Consider the following 21,252-nt stretch of genomic DNA (forward strand, 5'->3'; position numbering starts at 1 on the left):
AACTGTCAGAATTATTCAGCAACCTATGCTCAAAGTTTATGCACACAGCAGGACATTGAATATTGCTGCAGTTTGCCAGCACAACCTTTGGTTGCTTGAAGAGGCGGCTATTTGAAGACTAGAACCTTAACCCTGGCATTAAGTTCTTGATCTATAAAGCAGTAGTGATATCCACCTTCCTATATGGTCCAGAGAAATGGATTATGTACAGCAGCTACATCAACTCTGGAGAATCGTCACCACCACTGCTATCTCTGCAAGACCCTGTAAATCCATCAGCCAGATAGACACATGTTAATTTTTCTTAATTGGACCAATATCCCCTCCATTGATCACACTTGATCAGCTCTGCTGGGCTGGCCACATCATCTGAGTGCCGGAGGTAGGACTCCCAAAACATATGCTCTAATCAGAGCTTTGATATGGCAAACCAGCCACAGAAGGCAAAGGAAATGCTTCATAAACATCCTCGAAGGACACTTTTCAAGAGTGCTACATCTCCTTTGACGTCTCCTTTGACATCTGGAAAATCGAGGCCCAAGACTGCCTGAAATTGGAGGGGAGGCATCTAGGAATAGTCTGTACACTTGTAGTCTTGTCACTGATAGCAAGCTGAAGCCAAATGCAATTAAAGAAAGTTATGTAACAACCTGGACCCACCCATGACATGACTGTAGGTCATGCATTGGACTCTTCAGTCACACGAAGACTTGCTTGCACGTTAAAAAGCAGTCTTCCTCTGTAATGAGGGACTATCTGAGACTGTGTGTGTGTGTGTCTGTCTGTCCTCGGAAATTGACACTGTTCTTGTGCATTGTGGCTGGAGTTTCATGGAGTGGTGCTAACTTATTGAAGATATTGATGAATTCTTCTAGTTCTGCTTCATTGCCAACCTTTTTACAAACTGCATGTCACACTGATAAATAAGATATTGTTACCGCATGACTGCCTCACCGAATAAATGAGTTAGTGAAAGTGAAAATGTTGTTGCCCCAAAAAGCCAAAATGTAGTTCTCAAGTCTTGAATAGCCATTCCCTATAAGGCACGCAAAGCAGAAAGTATGAGGATCTGGTTCTAGTTTCTGCTGACCGCAGGTGGGGCTGTCAAGTTAGTTTAGCACCTTAAGCTTTGCGGGGTATATGTAACAAAGCATCCTTGCTTTCTCCATCAAATTCACACCTTTTTATTGGTTTGAAAACTAGATTGCTGCTTAATCCTAATGAATTACCTTCTGATGGTCATTGTCTGTCTAGGTTTTGAATGGAGAATTCTAATCTTGCAGAACCACATGCCAGTGACTTTTAACTGACTAAACAAGGAAAGTCATAAAAATTAAAACATAGAAACAGGCCCTTTGGCCCTACTGATCAATGATTTTTTTTTGTGCTCTACGTGAGCTTGTAACAGCAGTTTTTGTTTTTAGTTTGAAAAACGTCTTTTGTTGCCCATAGCTTGGGCTCCTTCTGAGTCTAAATGTTCTTTGTCACAACTTGCCTTTTTATTTTAGACCTCTTATAATCTAAAGACCTCAATCAGGTCAGCCCAATGTTTTCTTCCAAGAAAACAACTCTACACTTTTTGTTCTTGAATAATCTGCATTTAATGATTTGTAATCTAATGGTTAAGTGGCTGGTACGGGTGAAATGCTATCAATGTTTTGCCGTGTTTGTCTGTTACAGTGGCATACCCGGACCTCGTGTACGTGGGATATCGACAATGAGCTCCGTAGCCGTATTGACACCTGAAAGCTTTGCTGAGCACAGGAGTGGCCTCAATGAACAACAAGCTAAAGGTCAGTGAACAATTCTGTAACGAACTTCTAAAACAGTAACAGCTGCTTGATGCTGTACTCTTACCTTCAGTATCCATCATGAAACTGCACCATTGTCTTAAATTCATCAAATTAATTAGTGATTTGTTTTCAGAATGGTGAGCATTCTAATCCCAAGGCTGCTGTCACTTGGGTTTCTTACCCAGGGACTTGACACATTTCACATGTCAAAAGGACAGCACTTTTTAAGATTAAGACAGTGCATGGAAACTGGCTTCCTAGTACTTAATTGTTAATTGGTTGTTCTACTTCTCCCATTCTGTTTCAAGAGGATGTTTGACCTTGACTGTTCCAGATTCTGTCTCCATGGCTCTTGTACAGTGTTAACAGCTATGTTTCTTTCCTCTTCTTTCCACACCTCACTCTGCTCAAAAATTATAGGATGTGGTATGGTGAAAGTTCAATACTTATGCTCTTGTAATACGCAGACCTTCTGCGTATTTCTTATGCTTACAGTAACTATTAACTCCACTATTGCATTTCATGTGCAGACTGCAAGAAACTTTATTTTCTTGCTGTGACACCTTATCTCTCCCGGTTACTCTTATCCCTCCTCACTCTACTGCTTGTGAAAAGTTGTGAAGTGCTGTCTACAGCTATCCTCCAGTTGAGTTTCTGTTCTCTGACACGCTTGTCCATTGCAGTACTTTCTTTGGACAGCGGAGAATAATTCTTGCGTTTGTACTTGTGCATGCTCCTATTCAGCTCACATGCAGGCCTGGAAAGCCGAAAGATGTGCTGGCCACAGGCTGTGTTCCTTTTCATAGGTATTAATAGTTAGCTGGGAGCTTATTTCACTGACTCCAAGTAATGCACCTCTTAGTGATTTGGAGATGAGATTGAAAGAATATGGATAGTGAATACCATTGGTGACAGACAAATTGCTTCATGGCTCCTGGTTTGGGAGTAAACTGATGTTTATATCAACAGATGTGATTGGATTCCCTCCCCTTTCCTTCAATTCTTCTAAGTGTACTGCACTTTTGAAAGCTCCAGGCTTATGCAGGCATCCCGTCAGTCAGGTTTTTTTTCGACTTAAAAACATATATATCCTGTTAAAGCATTTTATTTTCTCAACAAATAAACACAACTGTACATACTGAAGTCAGTTGCAATTCTGTTTTCTTGCAAATTACTACTATTTGCCACTCTCTTCTGATGTTGACGGCTGTGTTTGTGACTTGGACCAAAGTAATTTCTTTGTTCATTCTGCAGCGAGTGTTGGTTCTGAAGATGAGACCGATCTGGTACCAACTTACAAGGAAGCATTTCCTCCTCTCCCCGAGAAAGCTACTCCTGGAGAGACGACAGCGGAACCGTCTGGAGCATGGACCAAAATCCGACCACTCAAATCTTCTCTGATCACCCAGGTATGACTTGCTGAGCAAGGCCCTTGTGTAAAATAAAGCCCACACTTTAGTGGATGTTAAAACCCTCACTGATTTGCAGGGGTCGTGAGTACAGATGAATCCTTTACTCTGGGAGCAGTTTTTTGAGCACAATCTTTTTGCTTTTGAGACCAGCATTCAAATTTGGCTCACAGCTGTGGGCTCGAACGTTTTAAACTTTTTTTATATAAATGACTTTAACTGCATCTTTTCGCTTCTGCAACAATGTTTCCCAGGTTTGCCATTTAGATATATCAAGGGTATTATAATTCAGGAAAATACTGGAGCTGAACAGCTGTTGAGTTGATTTGAGTAGGAAAAAAAGTGGTAAATTAAGTTTCCAGTACAACACCTTCAAAGTAATGATCAGAAATTGGAGGCAGACTGTATGGATTCCAAAACAGAAGTGCACAGGGGAATCTTATTAATAACAGAGGCTACTCCAAGTTAAGTAACTGACAAACTGCAAAAGAGAGAAATGATGTGTAAATAGCAAAGGATTTGAGTTAATGCACACTTCTCTCTCCTTTTTCCAGGTTTTCCATGTACCACTGGAAGAGCGCAAGTACAAGGAAATAACCCAATTTGGAGAAGGAGATCAAGCTAAGATCTGTCTGGATATCATGCAGAAGACTGGTGCGCACATCGAACTCTCGTTGGCTAAGGACCAAGGACTTTCTATCATGGTTTCTGGCAAGCTTGAGGCTGTCATGAAAGCGAGGAAGGAGATTGTTGCTAAGCTGCAGACTCAGGTAATCCAGTGAGTGAAAGAATTGGTTTTCAAAATTTTACAAACTTGGCTCAATACAGATTATCATTTTTCAATATAAATACATTTTTGTGAGTTTATTATGCATATCCAAATAAATTGATGTTGTTACTAGGATTTTATGCATAGACTTGGATAATTGTTTGAAATGTAGTTATGGGATTTGAGATCTGAGATCTGATTTTTAGTGCTGCATACAGATCCACACTCACTTAAGCTCTGACAAAGAGTCCAGACTTGAAACGTTAGCTTGCTGTCTCTCCACAATAGGTAAATGGCTGGCTGACCTGCTGTGATCACCAGCATCTACAGTAATTTCCTCCTGCTCTTAGCATTAAGTGAACATTCTTGCTCATACTATTGGGGGATTCCAAGTTCTGTATGGTTTACCGTCCTATTTGGAGGGGAGATTCTCGTGCATGGCAATAAACAATATTGATGAATTAACTTTCTTTAAGCTCTCTTTTTTTGATGCTTATAAATAAAAGTATATGGTCTCAACAATTCAGTTGTTATCTTTTATTAAAATAGCTATGGATTCTGATTTCTAACTCAGCTGTTATCTAATTTTCTTTGGTCAGCTGGATGTTTGTGTTATTAGGGAATTCATGCCCAGGTTGGTGACATGCTCATTTCCCTGAAATATAGCCTGTATCAGGATGTTTGTGCTTAGTGCTGAGCGCTTACCTATTGATCCTAGGCCTCAGCAACAGTAGCCATCCCCAAAGAACACCATCGTTTTGTGATTGGAAAAAGTGGAGAGAAACTGCAGGAGTTGGAATTGAAGACAGCAACGAAGATCCAGATTCCTCGGCCTGAAGATCCTAGCAATCAGATCAAAATAACTGGTACTAAAGAAGGCATTGAGAAAGCACGACATGAAATCTTGTTGATCTCTGCTGAACAGGTATGCACAGAGTATTACTGCTTAATGATTAGTGATTTTGTCACAGGTGCTGAATTAGGATACGTTTCAGTGACCAGAACTGAAATAGTAAATTCGAGTTGCATCCTGACCAAATCACTCTAGTTTTTAGTATGGTTTTCTCCAGATTTGACAATATAGGTCAACGTTCTGTGATATCCTGAATTGCAACTCTGCAAAACATCACAGTGGTATTGAATGGGGTTTGAAGTCTGTGTATGGTTCTTTTCTGCAAATCTTTACAGCAGTTAACTGCAAAATGGTAGGTGTAATTCATTTTTATTTTTAAAAAAAGCCTTTTCATAGATATTGCCAAGATTTGTTCTTCCATTTTATTGTTAATTTACCTGACTCAAATATTGCCCTTTTCTTTCCTCCTTCTCTTTCCCTCAACCTGCCACCCCAATGAGATGTCTTCTGAGTTTGTACAGCTCTTTATTTAAGGTGATGTAACAAATAATGAAGACATTCAGACCATCATGCCTGTTTCGGCCAAAGTCATTGAATCTCAGCACAGTGGTTTGCACTGCTGCTTTGCAACATTGGGGATCTGGGTTTGATTCCAGCCTTGGGTGATTGCGTGGAGTTTACACGTTCTTCCTGTGTCTGCATGGGCTTCCTCTAGGTGCTCTGGTTTCGTCCTGCGGTCCGTAAGATCTGCAGATTTGGTGGATTGGCCATGCGAAATTGCATCGTGATGTCCAAGGATGTGCTGGTTACATGGATGAGCCACGTTAAATGTGGGATTTGGGAAAAGTTTGCAGTGTTGGCTGTAGATGGGATGCTCTTCAGAGGGATGATATGGACTTAACGGACAGAATGGCCTCTTTCTACGTTGTAGTGATTCAATAGTTCTCTTCTATGCTTCTAAATGTAGAATTTGTAGGGATCTCAACATTCATCCTGACATATCATTTGAATACACATCTCCAGCTTAACACAGTTGTAGAACTTGACTCAGTGTTCCTGTATTTTGGCCAAAGTTCCACAAACTGCACAAGTTTTATAAAGGCATCTTAATTCCTCTTTTCCTCCGAAAAGTCTATCTTTTGGAGCCGAGTACCCATCTCTCAAGCAAAGCCAGATATAGTACTGATCATCTGTCTGGCAATATGGCACAGAATAAGTGGCATTGTCTGACAAACAAATTGAGTTTGGGTAAACACCAGAGACTATATCTGTGTGCTTGGGGACACTGTGTTAAAGGCAAAAAAGCTTAAGCTTAATTTTGAAATTAAAACCTTTTTATTTCCTACAGGACAAGCGTGCAGTTGAGAGGATCAATATTGAAAAAGTCTATCACCCGTTCATTGCTGGCCCCTTCAACAAGACTGCTGGGGAGTTGATGCAGGAGACAGGAACACGGATCAATATCCCGCCCCCAAGTGTCTTGAAGAATGAGATTGTTATCACTGGCGAGAAAGAACAGGTTGCACAGGCTGTTTCGCGCATCAAGAGGATCTATGAAGATAAGGTAAATGTCACCAAAAGCAATGCCTTCTCAGTATATGCTCACTTTAAACCTAGATAGCATTTGCTCCTGATGGATATACAACAAATGATATGATTATTTGATGTAGAAAGTGACTCACAACATTGCGTTAGCAGCGCAGTAGGTGGGCACTGCATTTATCCTGTTATCTCCAGCACCTGTTTTATGGTTGGTCATGGAGGAAGGTTGATATAATTTGGGGGATATTTACTGTTTATTTTATTGTTTTTTTTCATTTGGAGAGCACCTAAAACAGATGAAGTTAAACTGGTGTGAAGATTGGAGTTGAATATTAATTGAGAATTTGCTCATTAAACTTGTGTAAGTTTGGAATTGTCATCAACCCTGAATGATACAATTTCCATCAACCTGGAATGTTGATCCTCTTTTTCATTCTCCAAAGATGTTAACTTTTTTTGTAGAAACTTCTGTTTTCTTTTACATAGTTGACCCCAGATGCCGTGCATGTCACTGAATAAGGACCTGAAAATTATATTGCTTATTTTGTTTTCTTTCCTATCTAATGCCTGTGCGAACTCAACTAAAATTGGGTAACTTGGCCCAGTCTAGGGATGGAACCTTGATCTTTCTGTCTTGCACACCTGGGTCTGCAGTTACTGGGTAAACTTTAAATTAATTACTAGTTTTAAATTTTGTGTATCTAGAAAAAGAAAACCACGACCATCGCTGTGGAGGTGAAGAAATCACAACACAAGTATGTTATTGGACCCAAAGGCAACTCACTGCAGGAGATTTTGGAACGGACTGGAGTCTCGGTTGAAATCCCACCTTCGGATAGCAATTCTGAAACAGTCATCCTTCGTGGCGAACCTGACAAACTGGGGCAGGCTTTGACCGAAGTCTATGCTAAAGTAGGTTATATCACCTGATTATTGTAATCCTAATGATTTAAATCCTGCACAGATTTACATATTTTATTCTTGTGATTGCATTTTGCTTGCCTTAGATAACTTCTCTGATCTATTTCCATTCTGTAAGTACTCTGTCTGACTGACTTGCTTTTGTCAGCATTGGTTGTCACCACCCCATATCTGTCAATGTGATAGAATAACCTGGGGGAGGCGAATGTAACATTCGCTTTACATCTGGATTGACTTCATAGTGTCTGTTTGCTTTTGTTTACATGGATTTACCCCGTCTCTTCAAGGGCAGAGTAAGTTTTTAAGTTGGAACTGAATGAATGTTCAACTGTACCTTCAAGCATGTAGAACAACAAGGACCAAATCCACTTAGTTCAAATAACACAACTGACCAATATAAATATATTTTTAAAAATTACATTACCCCACTTCATTGGGTGTTCTTGCTTGACTTGAAGCTGATTCATGCTATACTCTTGAATAATTTCTTCTAAGAGCTAAGGTAAACTCAGTAATTACATTTTGAGTAGGTCTTATAACAAGGCTCCTTCACCGCATGAGAACTTTGTCTGGATTTCAAACTAGCACTTGCATTCAGCTTGATCCTCAGCTGTCTGTTTGTTCTTTTGGAGTTGGTCTCATGGAATGGTACACTCACACATAAGTTTTGAAATGCAGGAAGGTCACTTGCTAATGCTTAACTGTTTTTCTTTCCTTTTGTCTCCAATCAGGTCTAGATATTCTGATCCACGGACACAGCAAATGAAGCAATGTCCATGTTTAATGGGATTGCAATAGTCTTGAAATACCTTCTTCTTGGCTTCATCTTGCTCCTAAATTTTTACTCTTGTATTTATTTGCTCAATTCTTCTGGTTGTTGACTGTTTACATTTCTTCCACCCAATGATCATGGATTTTAGTACTTAATTGGAGAATTTATTCTATGGTAACTGCACAAATACACCCCTTTTCTAGTTTGGAATCAAAAATTACACATAGCAAGTCAGTCTGTCTCAAATGAATAGGAAAAGGACAAGCTCTGACCAGTTGGTCCATCCAAACATAGTGCAGCTTGTGTGTATTGTCAGTTCCTCTCCTTGCTAATGCAAGTCCACAAACGTGTAGTAACTGATCACTGTCAATATTGACCCATTTACCCTAAGTAATTCTGCTCGCTGGCAAAGGCCTATCGTGAGTTTAGATTACCAGATGTGGTTAGCGTATTTCTGATGGCACAAAAGATGCTTTTTGTTTAATTAGTTTTCTTATCCTGGGCTGGTGGCTTCTGAGCCTTCCTTTCCCGTCTGTTTGACTCCAGTAGAACGTTCACCTGACTGAATATCTCTTACCATTTTAAGCTTAATAAACACCTTCAAGTGAACAAAAGTGTTTAGATGTGTTATGGTCTTTTCAGTGTTTATTTTTACTTTTAATAGAGATAATGAGATGAAGTCATATTTTGGACAGAGCTCAACCAGTGACCCCAGATTTAGCCAGCTTTCTGTTTTGCAATTGACACACATTCCCGCTCCAGCACTTCAGTTTTTTTAAAATCAAGAATAAACAGTGTTTGTTTGATCATCTTCTGTTTTCAAATTGTATGTATTCTGCGTTTAACTTGAACTTTGTTGAAAAGAGTCATGTCAATTTTTTTTTGTCATGCACTCATCAGGATAATTGCAAGATTGTCAAATTCCAAATAATCATAAATTACATGACTGGAGAAAAGATGATGTTGGTTACCTTTTTCCATGGCATTTAGTGGACTTCCCAACCGGCCAGTAACTTCTTATCTCCTGTAATGGAAATGATTTTTGATTATTTGAAATGCGTTCTGGTATTTGTCCTAATGCGACACAAAGCTCGGACAATGAATCTCTCTTTCCATCAGTACTCTAATTCATTCTGTAATAGCAAGCAACCTTTGTCTTTGTCCTTTACTTTATATATTACATGACTGAGTCCCAGAGTTTAGTTTTTTTTGTGTTATATAGAGGCACGTATGTACATAAGTGCAGTTTGCAAGTCCATTGTATAGCGCCACCGCAACAGCAACTGTCACCATACTACTTGAGTAATTGTCTGAAACCATACATTTCTTACTGAGAGAGTTAAACAGTTATATTTTTCTCCCTATCCTGCCTGTTTTCAAGGCTAATAGTTTTACAGTCGCAAGTGTCAATGCCCCAGCTTGGCTCCATCGATTCATCATTGGGAAGAAAGGGCAGAATTTGAGTCGTATAACACAGCAAATGCCAAAGGTACAAGAAGCTCTGCTTCCCTATAATTTAGTGAGTTTTGTAAGAATGTAGCCACTTTGGCTTTAAATGTTTACTGGGTCCTTTATGTTTTTGGGGTCTTGGGGTTTTGGGTCTTTCTGATGTATTCTTGTCTCAATGCAGAAGGGAATCACTGTCCTGTCTTGGCCTCTGCCCTACAACACAAGAGGGGTCATTTGTTCTGCCCTCATGGTTTGTACTCTGCAGTGGGAGTAGGGATCGGTGCTGGGTCCACTGTTTGTTTGTCATTTATGTAAACTATTTGGATGAGAGGATAGTAAGCATGGCTAGCAAGTTTGCGGACGACACCAAAATTGGTATGGTGGAAAGTGAAGAAAGTTGTCTGAGTACGATGGGATTCTAATCAAGTGGACCAGTGGGCTGATGAATGGTAGATGGTGTTTAATTTAGATAAATGTGACATCTTGTATTTTAAGACAAACTAGGGCAGGACTTGTACAGTTAATGGTGGGACCCTGCGGAGTGCTGTTGAACTGAGACTGACGGGGTTCAGATAACACAGTTCCTAGAAGGTAGTATAATAGGTAAATGGGGTGGTGAAGATGGCATGCTTGCCCTCATTGGTCAGTGCTTTGGGTGTGAAAGTTGGGAGGTCCTGTTGTGACTATGCACAACATTGAGGCCACTTTTGGAATACTGTGTACAGTTCTGGTTGACCTATTATAGGAAGTATGTTACTAAATTGGAAGGAGTTTGTAAAAGATGCACATGGATGTTACTGGCACTGGAGGGTTTGAGGTGAGAAGGAAAGGTGGATAGGCTGGGAGTTTTTCCCCAGGTTGAGGGTTGACTTTTTTTACAGTGGTTTTTAAAATCATGAGGGGTATGGATAGGGTGAATAGCCAAGGTCTTTTCCCCAGCGGAGGGGAGTCCAAAACTTGAGGGCATCGGTTTAAGGTGAGAGGAGAAAGCTTTGAAAGGAATCTTTCAACTTTCTCGAGAGGGAGTTTTGTAAATGGAATGAACTGCCAGAAGTTGTAGAGGGGAGTACAATTACAACACTTGAAAGACATTTGGACACTTAAATAAATTGTAAAAGTTTTTAGAGGGAAATGGGCCAGACACAGGCAAATGAGATTAGTTTAGTTTGGGAAACCTGGTTGGCATGGGCATGTTGGACTGAAGTGTCTGTTTCCATGTCCTGCCCTAACCGCTGTGTTCCCTTGCTGAGGGAGCTTGATGTTCTATTCCCTGTATAGAGAAGGTTATTGTTTTCCTATGGCATCTGAAATGTGTTGAGTTATCTTTGAACCATTTAGGCTTTGTCCTGCTCCGAGCAATGATTTTATTTATTTCTTTATTTTTTTCTTTGCTTTGAGTTTGTTCAATTGTCTGTTCACTGGCTTTCTTACCTAATGTATGATGTGCATTGCAACTCTTTAGTACACTCTGGGGCTTGAATATAAGTTTGTAATTCAACTCCGATCTCGATACAGGTATACATTGAATTCACTGATGGTGAGGATAAGATTTGTCTGGAAGGCCCAACCAAGGAGGTGAAACAAGTTCAGGAACAAATTGAAAGCGTTGTGCAAGATTTGGTGAGTATTACTTGAATCAATGAAATCTACTATCTCTCTTTCTAAGAGCAGGAAATTGGAGTGTTTATAATCATTACTGATTTTACACTTAGCCAAAAAAAAATTTGGCACTGACCAATGTTTCGGAGTATAATGTAAAAGATGAAGAAGAGAAACACACAATGTGGCAGATTACCAATCATAAAATTAGAAGCAATTGTTTGCATATTATTCCACATCACGCCTGCATCTAAGGAATTCTGTACTTTGAACAGAAGAGCAGCCTAAATAACACACTCTGAGGGAAATGAATTTGAACTGCCTGGTCAAAACCAGTCCCCAGTGGATGTATATTCAGAACTGAGAAATAGGCATAATTGACCACCTGAATTGGTATTTTTTTTCTGGATGTCAAGAATCACATGAATGGTACATGGAACTACAGGATGAGAGGCAGGGGTACTGATTTCAAGTTGGTTCTTAGAAATGCAAATTAATCATTCTGCAGGTTTTCATGAGCATGGGTCAGAACTCTAAAGTGACTTGTAATTATAAACTGTAATATCAAATTTTTTTTTTCCAATACTGATCCAGCAAAAATTACCAGTTGATGTAAATAAAGTGGCTGTCTGGAGAAAGAGGCCCACAACGTCACATTTTAAAAATACAGAGACAGTTTGGAGACTAATGTATCTGTTTTTATTTTACTTTGTGGACTCTGTTTTTCTAAAATGCACATTGCACTACTAATTTGTCTTGGGGAGACTGAGAAATAAACTGACTTTTTGTGTTAACTTGAGAAAGTGTGGTTCATTTGTACAACCAAAGGATTGGAACCATCTTTTAAAGTAACCTTGTTACCAAGTGAGGGGTGGGTGAATACAGAAGGGGAACTAGCTCATCACTCAGCCATACATAATGCGAACTGCAGATGCTGGAGAATCCAAGTTAATAAAGTGTGAAGCTGGATGAACACAGCAGGCCAAGCAGCATCTCAGGAGCACAAAAGCTGACATTTCGGGCCTAGACCCTTCATCAGAGAGGGGGATGGGGTGAGGGTTCTGGAATAAATAGGGAGAGAGGGGGAGGCGGACCAAAGATGGAGAGAAAAGAAGATAGATGGAGAGGAGAGTATAGGTAGGGAGGGGACAGGTCAGTCCAGGGAAGACGGACAGGTCAGTCCAGGGAAGACGGACAGGTCAGTCCAGGGAAGACGGACAGGTCAAGGAGGTGGGATGAGGTTAGTAGGTAGGAAATGGAGGTGCAGCTTGGGGTGGGAGGAAGGCAGGAGTGAGAGGAAGAATGGCTTAGGGAGGCAGAGACAGGCTGGGCTGGTTTTGGGATGCAGTGGGGGGAGGGGACAAACTGGGATGCGGTGGGGGAAGGGTAGATTTTAAATCTGGTGAAGTCCACATTGATACCATTGGGCTGCAGGGTTCCCACGCGGAATATGAGTTGCTGTTCCTGCAACCTTCGGGTGGCATCATTGTGGCACTGCAGGAGGCCCATGATGGACATGTCGTCTGAAGAATGGGAGGGGGGAGTTAAAATGGTTCGCAACTGGGAAGTGCAGTTGTTTGTTGCAAACCAAGCGGAGGTGTTCTGCAAAGCGGTCCCCAAGCCTCCGCTTGTTTTCGCCAATGTAGAGGAAGTCACACCGGGTACAATGGATACAGTATACCACATTGGCAGATGTGCAGGTGAACCCCTGCTTATTAGGGAAAGTCATCTTGGGCCCTGGGATAGGGGTGAGGGAGGAGGTGTGGGGGCAAGTGTAGCACTTCCTGCAGTTGCAGGGGAAGGTGCCGGGTGTGGTGGGGTTGGAGGGCAGTGTGGAGCGAACAAGGGAGTCACGGAGAGAGTGGTCTCTCTGGAAAGCAGACAAGGGTGGGGATGGAAAAATGTTTTGGGTGGTGGGGTCGGATTGTAGATGGCGGAAGTGTCGGAGGATGATGCGTTGTATCTGGAGGTTGGTGGGGTGGTGTGTGAGAACGAGGGGGATCCTCTTTGGGCGGTTGTGGCGGGGGCGGGGTGTGAGGGATGTGTTGCGGGAAATGCGGGAGACGTGGTCAAGGACATTCTTGACCACTGTGGGGGGGAAAGTTGCGGTCCTTGAAGAACTTGGACATCTGGGATGTGTGGGAGTGGAATGCCTCATCATGGGAGCAGATGCGACGGAGGTGGAAGAATTGGGAATAGGGGATGGAATTTTTGCAGGAGGGTGGGTGGGAGGAGGTGTATTCTAGGTAGCTGTGGGAGTCGGTGGACTTGAAATGGACATGAGTTACAAGCTGGTTGCCTGAGATGGAGACTGAGAGGTCCAGGAAGGTGAGGGATGTGTTGGAGATGCCCAGGTGAACTTGAGGTTGTGGTGGAAGGTGTTGGTGAAGTGGATGAACTGTTTGAGTTCCTCTAGGGAGCAAGAGGTGGTGCCGATACAGTCATCAATGTAATGGAGGAAGAGGTGGGGTTTGGGGCCTGTGTAGGTGCGGAAGAGGGACTGTTCCACGTAACCTATGAAGAGGCAGGCATAGCTTGGGCCCATGCGGGTGCCCATGGCCACCCCCTTCGTCTGTAGGAAGTGGGAGGAATCGAAAGAGCAGTTGTTGAGGGTGAGGACGAGTTCGGCTAGGCGGATGAGGGTGTCGGTGGAGGGGGACTGGTCGGGCCTGCGGGACAGGAAGAAGCAGAGGGCTTTGAGGCCAGGGGGTTGGGTATGGGTGGGATGCTGTTGGTGTGGACTTGTTGGGCCGAAGGATCTGTTCCCACACTGTAGGGATTCTATGAATACAGGTGTATAGGAACTGGATGTCCATGGTGAAAATGAGGTGTTGGGGGCCAGGAAATTGGAAGCTCTGGAGGAGGTGGAGGGCGTGGGTGGTGTCACGGACGTAGGTAGGGAGTTCCTGGACCAAAGGGGAAAAAATGGAGTCCAGATAGGTGGAGATGAGTTCGGTGGGGCAGGAACAGGCTGAGACAATGGGTCGACCAGGGCAGTCAGGTTTGTGGATTTTGGGAAGGAGATAGAAACGGGCCGTGCGGGGTTGGGGAATAATAAGGTTGGAGGCTGTGGGTGGGAGGTCCCCTGATGTGATGAGATCATGAATGGTGTTGGAGATGATGGTTTGGTGCTCGGGTTGGGGTCATGATCAAGGGGGCGGTCGGAGGAGGTGTCGGCGAGTTGGTGTTTGGCCTTGTAGATGTAGAGGTCAGTGCGCCATACTACCACTGCGCCACCCTTGTCTGCGGGTTTGATGGTGAGGTTGGGGTTGGAGCGGTGGGCAGCCCGTTCTGCAGGGGAGAGGTTGGAGTGGGTGAGAGGGGTGGAGAGGTTGAGGCGGTTAATGTAGCTTTTGTGCTCCTGAGATGCTGCTTGGCCTGCTGTGTTCATCCAGCTTCACACTTTATTATCATCACCTCAGACAGAAGCTTAGCAATTTGGAGTCTCACGTCTCGAACCATAACAAATTGGAGAACCTTACCTATGGTCTGAGCAAAGCAAAGTATGTGGTGGACCCATCAATATATGATTGGGAGGGACAAAGGTTAACTATTTAGTTTAAAGGCTTTCCTGGCAGAGATACTACCCTGATTAAAATGGATGAAGCCAGTTTATTCCTTCTGATGTCAGTCTGCTGTGTATGTTCAACATTAACCACATTTGTATGTTTTCTGTCATTTCCACTTTTGTGTTTTATGGCATATTTCTGTTTCACACTGAAAGCATACTTTCAGGTTTGATCAAGTGCTAGATTTGTATTTTCTATTTAAAAGAAACATTCTTTTTATTTTGTGAGATTGAGCACATGGTAAACTCTTGCTGTGGTGCAGAATAGACGGTTTGCAAGTTGTGTTGAGATATAACTTTCTGTATTATTTTAATTACAGGTGAGTCGTATGGATTACACTGAATTAACAGTTGATCCCAAGTTTCACCGGCACCTTATTGGGAAGAATGGAACAAATAGTAAGTGCTCAGATATGCATACAAAGATATATGAATATACTTTGGAGTTCTTTTGGGAAGTTGAAAGGGTAGATGGTTGGAGATAGGTGGCTGACCTGTTGCAATGGAGCTGAGATAAACATGTGGTTTATAGTAGCCTCAATTCACTCGTGCAGCATCTGTTTGTGATGTACCAAAGTTTCACAGTACTCCTACATCAGAGCTTCCTGTACTGTGGGCTGAAATTTTTTGGAATGTGAGCTGTGATACAGCAATGGCTTCCTTAGAGCTCAACTGAGTGTTGACAGGTTTGTGGCCCTCTTTTGTTCATACTGGCAGTTATTTTAATAGTGGGTGTAACCTAACTGACTGATCCCTGAGGACTAATTGCTGTCTTGCAAAATCCAGTGGAAAAGTGGATGGTTTTTGCTTAAACTGTTTAAACAGCCACATCACCACATTATTGTCTCAGATCTCCAAACATCTGGCCTCAGCTGTCACTGGTGCCTCTTGCTCCTGTTCTCCCCACCCCGAACACCACTGTTCTCTTGAGCCAGGCAACTTTTAATCACCAACCTAAGGGCACAATAGGGAAATGTTTAGGAAACGCAGTCATACGTGTTAAAGTGGAACTCATCTTTAACATCACTGTGATCTTTACTTGTGAGGGCATATGGGCCAGGCGACATGGACAGGTTGTGTAACAGCAGGTGGTGTTCTGGAAAAATGTAAAAGTAAGTGATCCAAAAATGCATGGTATTTGTTAGATTTTTATGCTGTAGGTTCTGTTTGTGGTTAGTAAAGTACATGAAATACGTACTGATCGTTGTGTTCATTTGCAATGGAAAGAAAAAAAATTGCAGACTTGACGTGGCACACTGGATAAGTATGAACTTGACATGTGGCAGTAGTTTTAAGGGCTTGCATTGTGAACCAGAAGAATCTGATTTCAAATCCCAGTAGCACCTCTCGCACAGCTAAAAAGCTGGGCCCAATTAAAGGAGAATATTGCTTTAAAGCTATGGACTCTGATGAAAGAAATTGATGTATTCATTACAATGTTTATCATAATTTTGAGTCCAAAATCTCATTTTGGTATTAGCCAGGCAAGTGTTGTAACAACTGTGTCTTTTGTTTTAAATTCTTCTCTTCCAAGTAAATCGTATCAAGGATCAGTACAAAGTCTTAGTTCGCATCCCTCCTGATAACGAGAAGAGTAATCTAATTCGGATTGAAGGAGACCCTCAGGGAGTTCAAGATGCCAAGAAGGAACTGTTGGAACTTGCATCCAGAATGGTGAGCAGAGGACACTGAAAAGACATGGGTGTTCTTAAAATGGAGATATTTTCTAATCACCCTGTTCAGAGATGTTACTACCCATTTCAGGAACAGGTGGGACCTGAACCTGGGGTTCCTGGCTCAAAGGTAGGAGCAACACCATGGGGTCTTCACTGTTAAAAGGAAGTAAATTGCTTCAATCTCTTGATGGCTGACAGTTATAATCCCAATGAGTTTGACAGCAGTGCTGCTGTGGTTTAATTGCCTATGCAGAGATTTCTACGTACACTGCCCTTACAGCTGTGGAGTGTCGACTTCTTTGGCTTGATGTCATTAGGCTTTGAACGTATTTTTGAGAAATTCCTTGTTTTACCTACATAAAAGTTGTTACGTAAATGTACATTGTTAGTTTAAACCTCTTCCTCCTCCTATTTGAATGCATTCAAGAGTGACTTGGTAACTGGGACTAAAACCCTAGGTGGTTTCCTGGTCACAAATGCAAAGGAGCTGAGACCAATTAACATCCCCATTTCAGACTTGGCTAAGATCTACTGACTCAACAAAAACTATGGATCAAATTCTTAGACTTTTTGGTCTGTCTGGTTTAATATAACACCATGTGGTACTTTGACCCAATAGAAGAATTTTGTGTTCTTTCCAGTGAGAGTTCAGGTATTGCCAACAAGGCTGCAATGAGTTGAGAATGATCACTACATGAGAAGTGCTAGCTTAAAAGTAGTTTGCTGACCTTTTATGTTTAGAGTCAGGAGTTCCTTTCGGGATGAGAATTGTTTTTCTTCTTGGCTCACAGTGTTACCATTCACTGCTATTGCGTCAATGCGGTTTAGATATTAAAGTTGATTCTGCTTTGATCAGCCCATGTGTTTCAGTATAAGGCTGTCGCTGCAATGCTGTGTTTAAAAACTGAAAGTTGTGGATGTAGTAAATCGGGGATAATAACAGAAGTTGCTGGACAAGCTCAACAGGCCTGGCAGCATCTGTGAAGAAAAAGATCAGTTAACCTTTCGGGTCCATGACTGTTCCTCACTGGACCTGAAACATTATCTCTGATTTTTTTTCATCACATTTGCTGCTAGACCTGAGCTTTTCCAGCAATTTCTGTTATAGTTACTGCAATGCTGTGCTTCTATTAGCAGCTTCTTGAATTGTTAAGTGTAGGAACATTTCTTTTCTTTCATTTTGTGCCAGGTGAAACATCACCTGTATATCCATGTTAAGACTTCAGCAAACTCAATACAAACTAGTATTAAAGTTTAAGGACCTCCTAATATTACAGTATCACGTGATTGAGTAATCTTTTCTGTTTTTGAGAAAACAATTAAAGACATTGACTGACTGATTTTTACAAACTGTCCTTCCTGATTTTAAAAAGCATGTTCTCTGAATCACAGGAAAATGAACGCTCCAAGGATTTGATAATCGAACATCGTTTTCATCGTACAATCATTGGCCAGAAGGGAGAGAAAGTTAAGGAAATCCGTGACAAGTTCCCTGAGGTAAACAGCGTGAGCAGTTGTGAATTTCACTGCCATATTTTTCTCCTCTAATTTTGTTGAATTTCCATTGAACTGACTGTGTATCTCACCACAATTTTTAGGTTGTTATTAATTTCCCGGATCCGAGTCAAAAGAGTGACATAGTGCAGCTCCGTGGCCCCAAAAATGAGGTGGAAAAATGTGCAAAGTTCCTGCAAAAAATTGTGGCTGAACTGGTAAGTTATGGTGCCAAACAGGAAAGAGTATGTCTGGAAAGACAGTTCAGCAGACCAAGAGCGGAAAGAATGACCTTGGCCATAAACAAGCAAACGTAAAGCAAGATCTGCACAGTGCTGGTTGTTAAGCATGTCTGGTATTTAATGTCACTTGTGCAATGATCCAGTAGTAGCAGAATGTATTTTTGTAGTTTTGTTTAATTCTTAGATGAACGTCACTGTCATGACCAGTGTTTACTGACTCTCCCTAAATTATCCTTGAGAATCTGTGATGCTGAGTCCCTTCATTGAACTTTTGCATTCCATCTAATGTTGGAACAGCCATTGTGCTGCTAATGAGGAAGTTCCTGAACTTTGACCCATGATGCTAAAAGCAAAGTATTTAAAATCTTTGTGACCTCTTGCCAGCACATTTTAATAATGTGTGAATGCTGGCATATATGGATACTGTAGGAAATGCATGCCCCTGAGAAGTACAGACCTGACATTGATTAAATGACCTTTGCAATGTAGTGGGAAACTTGCTACATGGTAGAAGATGGTGTTTGCAGGTACCATCTGGGGCTCTCAAACTTCGACCTCCTTAAATAACAAATCAGTTGGGATGTACATATTCTTCATGGTCAAAGTATTAGCCTTAGTGTATAGTCACTTTGCTGATGTTGCTGTTAATTGTTGTGTCCCTTCTATTTAGGTGGAGAATAGCTATTCGGTCTCTGTACCCATCTTCAAACAGTTTCACAAAAATATCATTGGGAAAGGAGGCGCAAATATTAAGAAGGTACATGTACATGTTATGTGGTAACCTTTTTACAAGAAAGAAGCGGGTCAAGTCTGAGAGCGAGGTAATTAGCGAAAGTCTGAGTTTATCTTGGGACACTATTTGATTTCAGTATAAGGAAGAGCATTCACTGGGCTATGTGCGGTAGTGTATGAACGTAAATGAAGTCATTTGTTTTCTTATAGCATTATAGATTGTGGTTTTCCTTTTAAGACCAGTGGTGAGAAAATTAATTTTAATTAACTGAATAGGTAGGCTAGTGGTCTTGAGCCTTCATGAAACCACACGATAGATGAATGGGTTTTGTTTGGAGTCTGACTTTTGCGTCGTTCTCATCAAACTAATATGAACTTGAGGGAATTATAGACTTCCTCAGGAACCTTTTTGTTAGAAAACATTGCCTATCATGCAATTGCAGTATTAAACTGACATCCCTGACCTCTAAGGTTGATGCTGCTATCAGTTCCTGAGGACCATATTAGTACAGGTCGGAAGCCAGAGCACTTGAGAAACTGTGAACAACGTGCTTTTTTTTCTTTGCCTGCTCTGCCAGTCTTAATTTATATTGGTAGCCTTTGATATGGCTGTGAGAATGCAACACCAAAAACTGCCTCGCTTTCTTGAAGCTGTCAGGTTTTTCTGTTACTGTTAAGGTTCGTGTTGAATTTTACTGTGCCAGATGAAGGTTTATGCCCTTGGGTGCAGTCAATGCTAATCTATGTATAAATGAAAATCCAAAATATCTGCACTGGCGAGTTCTTTCAGTGAAACAAAACTAAATGCTTGCCCAATCGAGGAAAAGACCTTGGCTATTCACCTTATCCATGCCCTTCATTTTTTTTAAAACTTCCATAAGGTCAGCTCTCAGCCTCCAAATTCTCCAGGGAAAATAGCCCCAGCCTATTCAGCCTCTCTATAGCTTAAACCATCCAACTCTGGCAACACCCTTTTGTAGGTATTTTCTGCACCGTTTCAACTGCATAGGCTGGATTTTGACAACCAAAAGGCATTTTGTTCTGCTGAGAGCAGTGCTCCATATGGACTTTAGTAGGATGTTTGACAAGATTCCTCACGGTAGACAATTTAGCAAGGTTAGATCACGTGGAATATACAGAGAATTAGCCTTTTGTATATAGAACTAGCTCGAAGGTAGAAGACAAGGTAAAATTCTAGCTTTGAATTGCATGGCCTGTTTAAAAAAACAAATTGCTGAGCAATCTTGTGTCAGGCAACAACCCTATTTAATTGCAGCAGGAAATAATTGGTGACAATGTATACTTAAAATGTCTCTTTAAATTAAGTTTATGTAATCATAAACTTGATAAACCCTGAGAAGCTTGGAACCATGAAGAATTATCATTGTGTGGACTATGAAATAGAATGCCTACCAAGGGCTAGGATGTCTTGCTGGCTCATTACTTTAGCATTATGAATGGGATTGGAGTTAATGAAAATTCTGTTGCCCAAAAAAAAGGTACGTGGTATATAAAATGCAAAGTGCTGGAAACACTCAGGTCTGCAGCATCTATAGAGAGAGAAACAGAGTTGACACATCCAGTCTAATATAATTGTTCAGAAGTGTTTTCGGATCTGCTGTGTTTTATCAGTGCTTTCTGTTTGCCAGCTTCTGCATAATTTGCTTTTACAGACAATTAAATAGTATTTTTGTCACTGGGGTTTAGGGCAGGCTTAGCAGTAAGGGTCATAAATAGGATCATTTCGCAGACAGCTTCACGTTACCTTTTAGTTAGAAGAATCATATTGTTCAATATGCACAAACAGCCTGCAAGACTCTTTAAACTTTCCCATATTTTAATTTTGGATTAGGATTATTCCACGGCACAACATCGTGGGCCGAAGGGCCTGTACTGTGCTGTATTTTTCTATGTTCTATGTTCTAAACACCTTTTCTATAGCAGGGAGACCTGAATTGAACACAGTATTCCAAAAGTGAACTAACCAATTTCTTACACAGCCACAACATGACCTCCCAACGCCTATACTCCATGCACTGACCAATGAAGGATGCTATATTCTATAATTCCTGTTCCTTTTCCCCTCATTTCTACCTCTACCTAGTCTGTTTTAAATGGATGACTCTTGATTGTAAAATTTATATTCCCAGCTCAAGATTCTTTATCTGTCATTCGAGGAAACGTCCTCTCCATTATCTACCCTAGTTTCCTAGAACAATTCTTTGGAGGTCCAAACAGGGGTCAGCTATTTTGGATATGCTAATGTGTGGTGAGGCGAGCTTAGTACATTATCTGAGGAAGAGGTTCTCCTTGGGGAACAGTGACCACAACACACAATTGAGCATTCTGTTTCACAAGCAAGAAACTTGGATCAGAAACAACTTGTGTTCAATTCAGTAAGGAAAAATGAAGAAATGAGGGTCGTGTTAGCGA

At 41.4% G+C, this 21,252-nt stretch overlaps 1 protein-coding gene across 2 annotated transcripts in view; it reads left to right on the forward strand.

Moving 5' to 3' along the window:
* hdlbpa (high density lipoprotein binding protein a) overlaps positions 1–21,252 on the forward strand; it is an 83,065-nt gene that overhangs the window by 22,772 nt on the left and 39,041 nt on the right. For both annotated transcript variants that reach the window (XM_048541810.2, XM_048541811.2), the window contains exons 3-15: positions 1,681–1,793; positions 3,048–3,202; positions 3,757–3,972; positions 4,690–4,896; positions 6,173–6,388; positions 7,072–7,278; positions 9,441–9,548; positions 11,024–11,128; positions 14,996–15,074; positions 16,210–16,349; positions 17,744–17,848; positions 17,950–18,063; positions 18,758–18,844. In XM_048541810.2, the coding sequence (XP_048397767.1) occupies positions 1,718–1,793; positions 3,048–3,202; positions 3,757–3,972; positions 4,690–4,896; positions 6,173–6,388; positions 7,072–7,278; positions 9,441–9,548; positions 11,024–11,128; positions 14,996–15,074; positions 16,210–16,349; positions 17,744–17,848; positions 17,950–18,063; positions 18,758–18,844 (1,815 nt within the window). In that variant the 5' untranslated portion in view covers positions 1,681–1,717. The remainder of the gene's footprint in view (positions 1–1,680; positions 1,794–3,047; positions 3,203–3,756; positions 3,973–4,689; positions 4,897–6,172; positions 6,389–7,071; positions 7,279–9,440; positions 9,549–11,023; positions 11,129–14,995; positions 15,075–16,209; positions 16,350–17,743; positions 17,849–17,949; positions 18,064–18,757; positions 18,845–21,252) is intronic.

This window comes from Stegostoma tigrinum, chromosome 14, assembly GCF_030684315.1.
Source record: "Stegostoma tigrinum isolate sSteTig4 chromosome 14, sSteTig4.hap1, whole genome shotgun sequence".
Classification (NCBI taxonomy): Eukaryota; Metazoa; Chordata; class Chondrichthyes; order Orectolobiformes; family Stegostomatidae; genus Stegostoma; species Stegostoma tigrinum.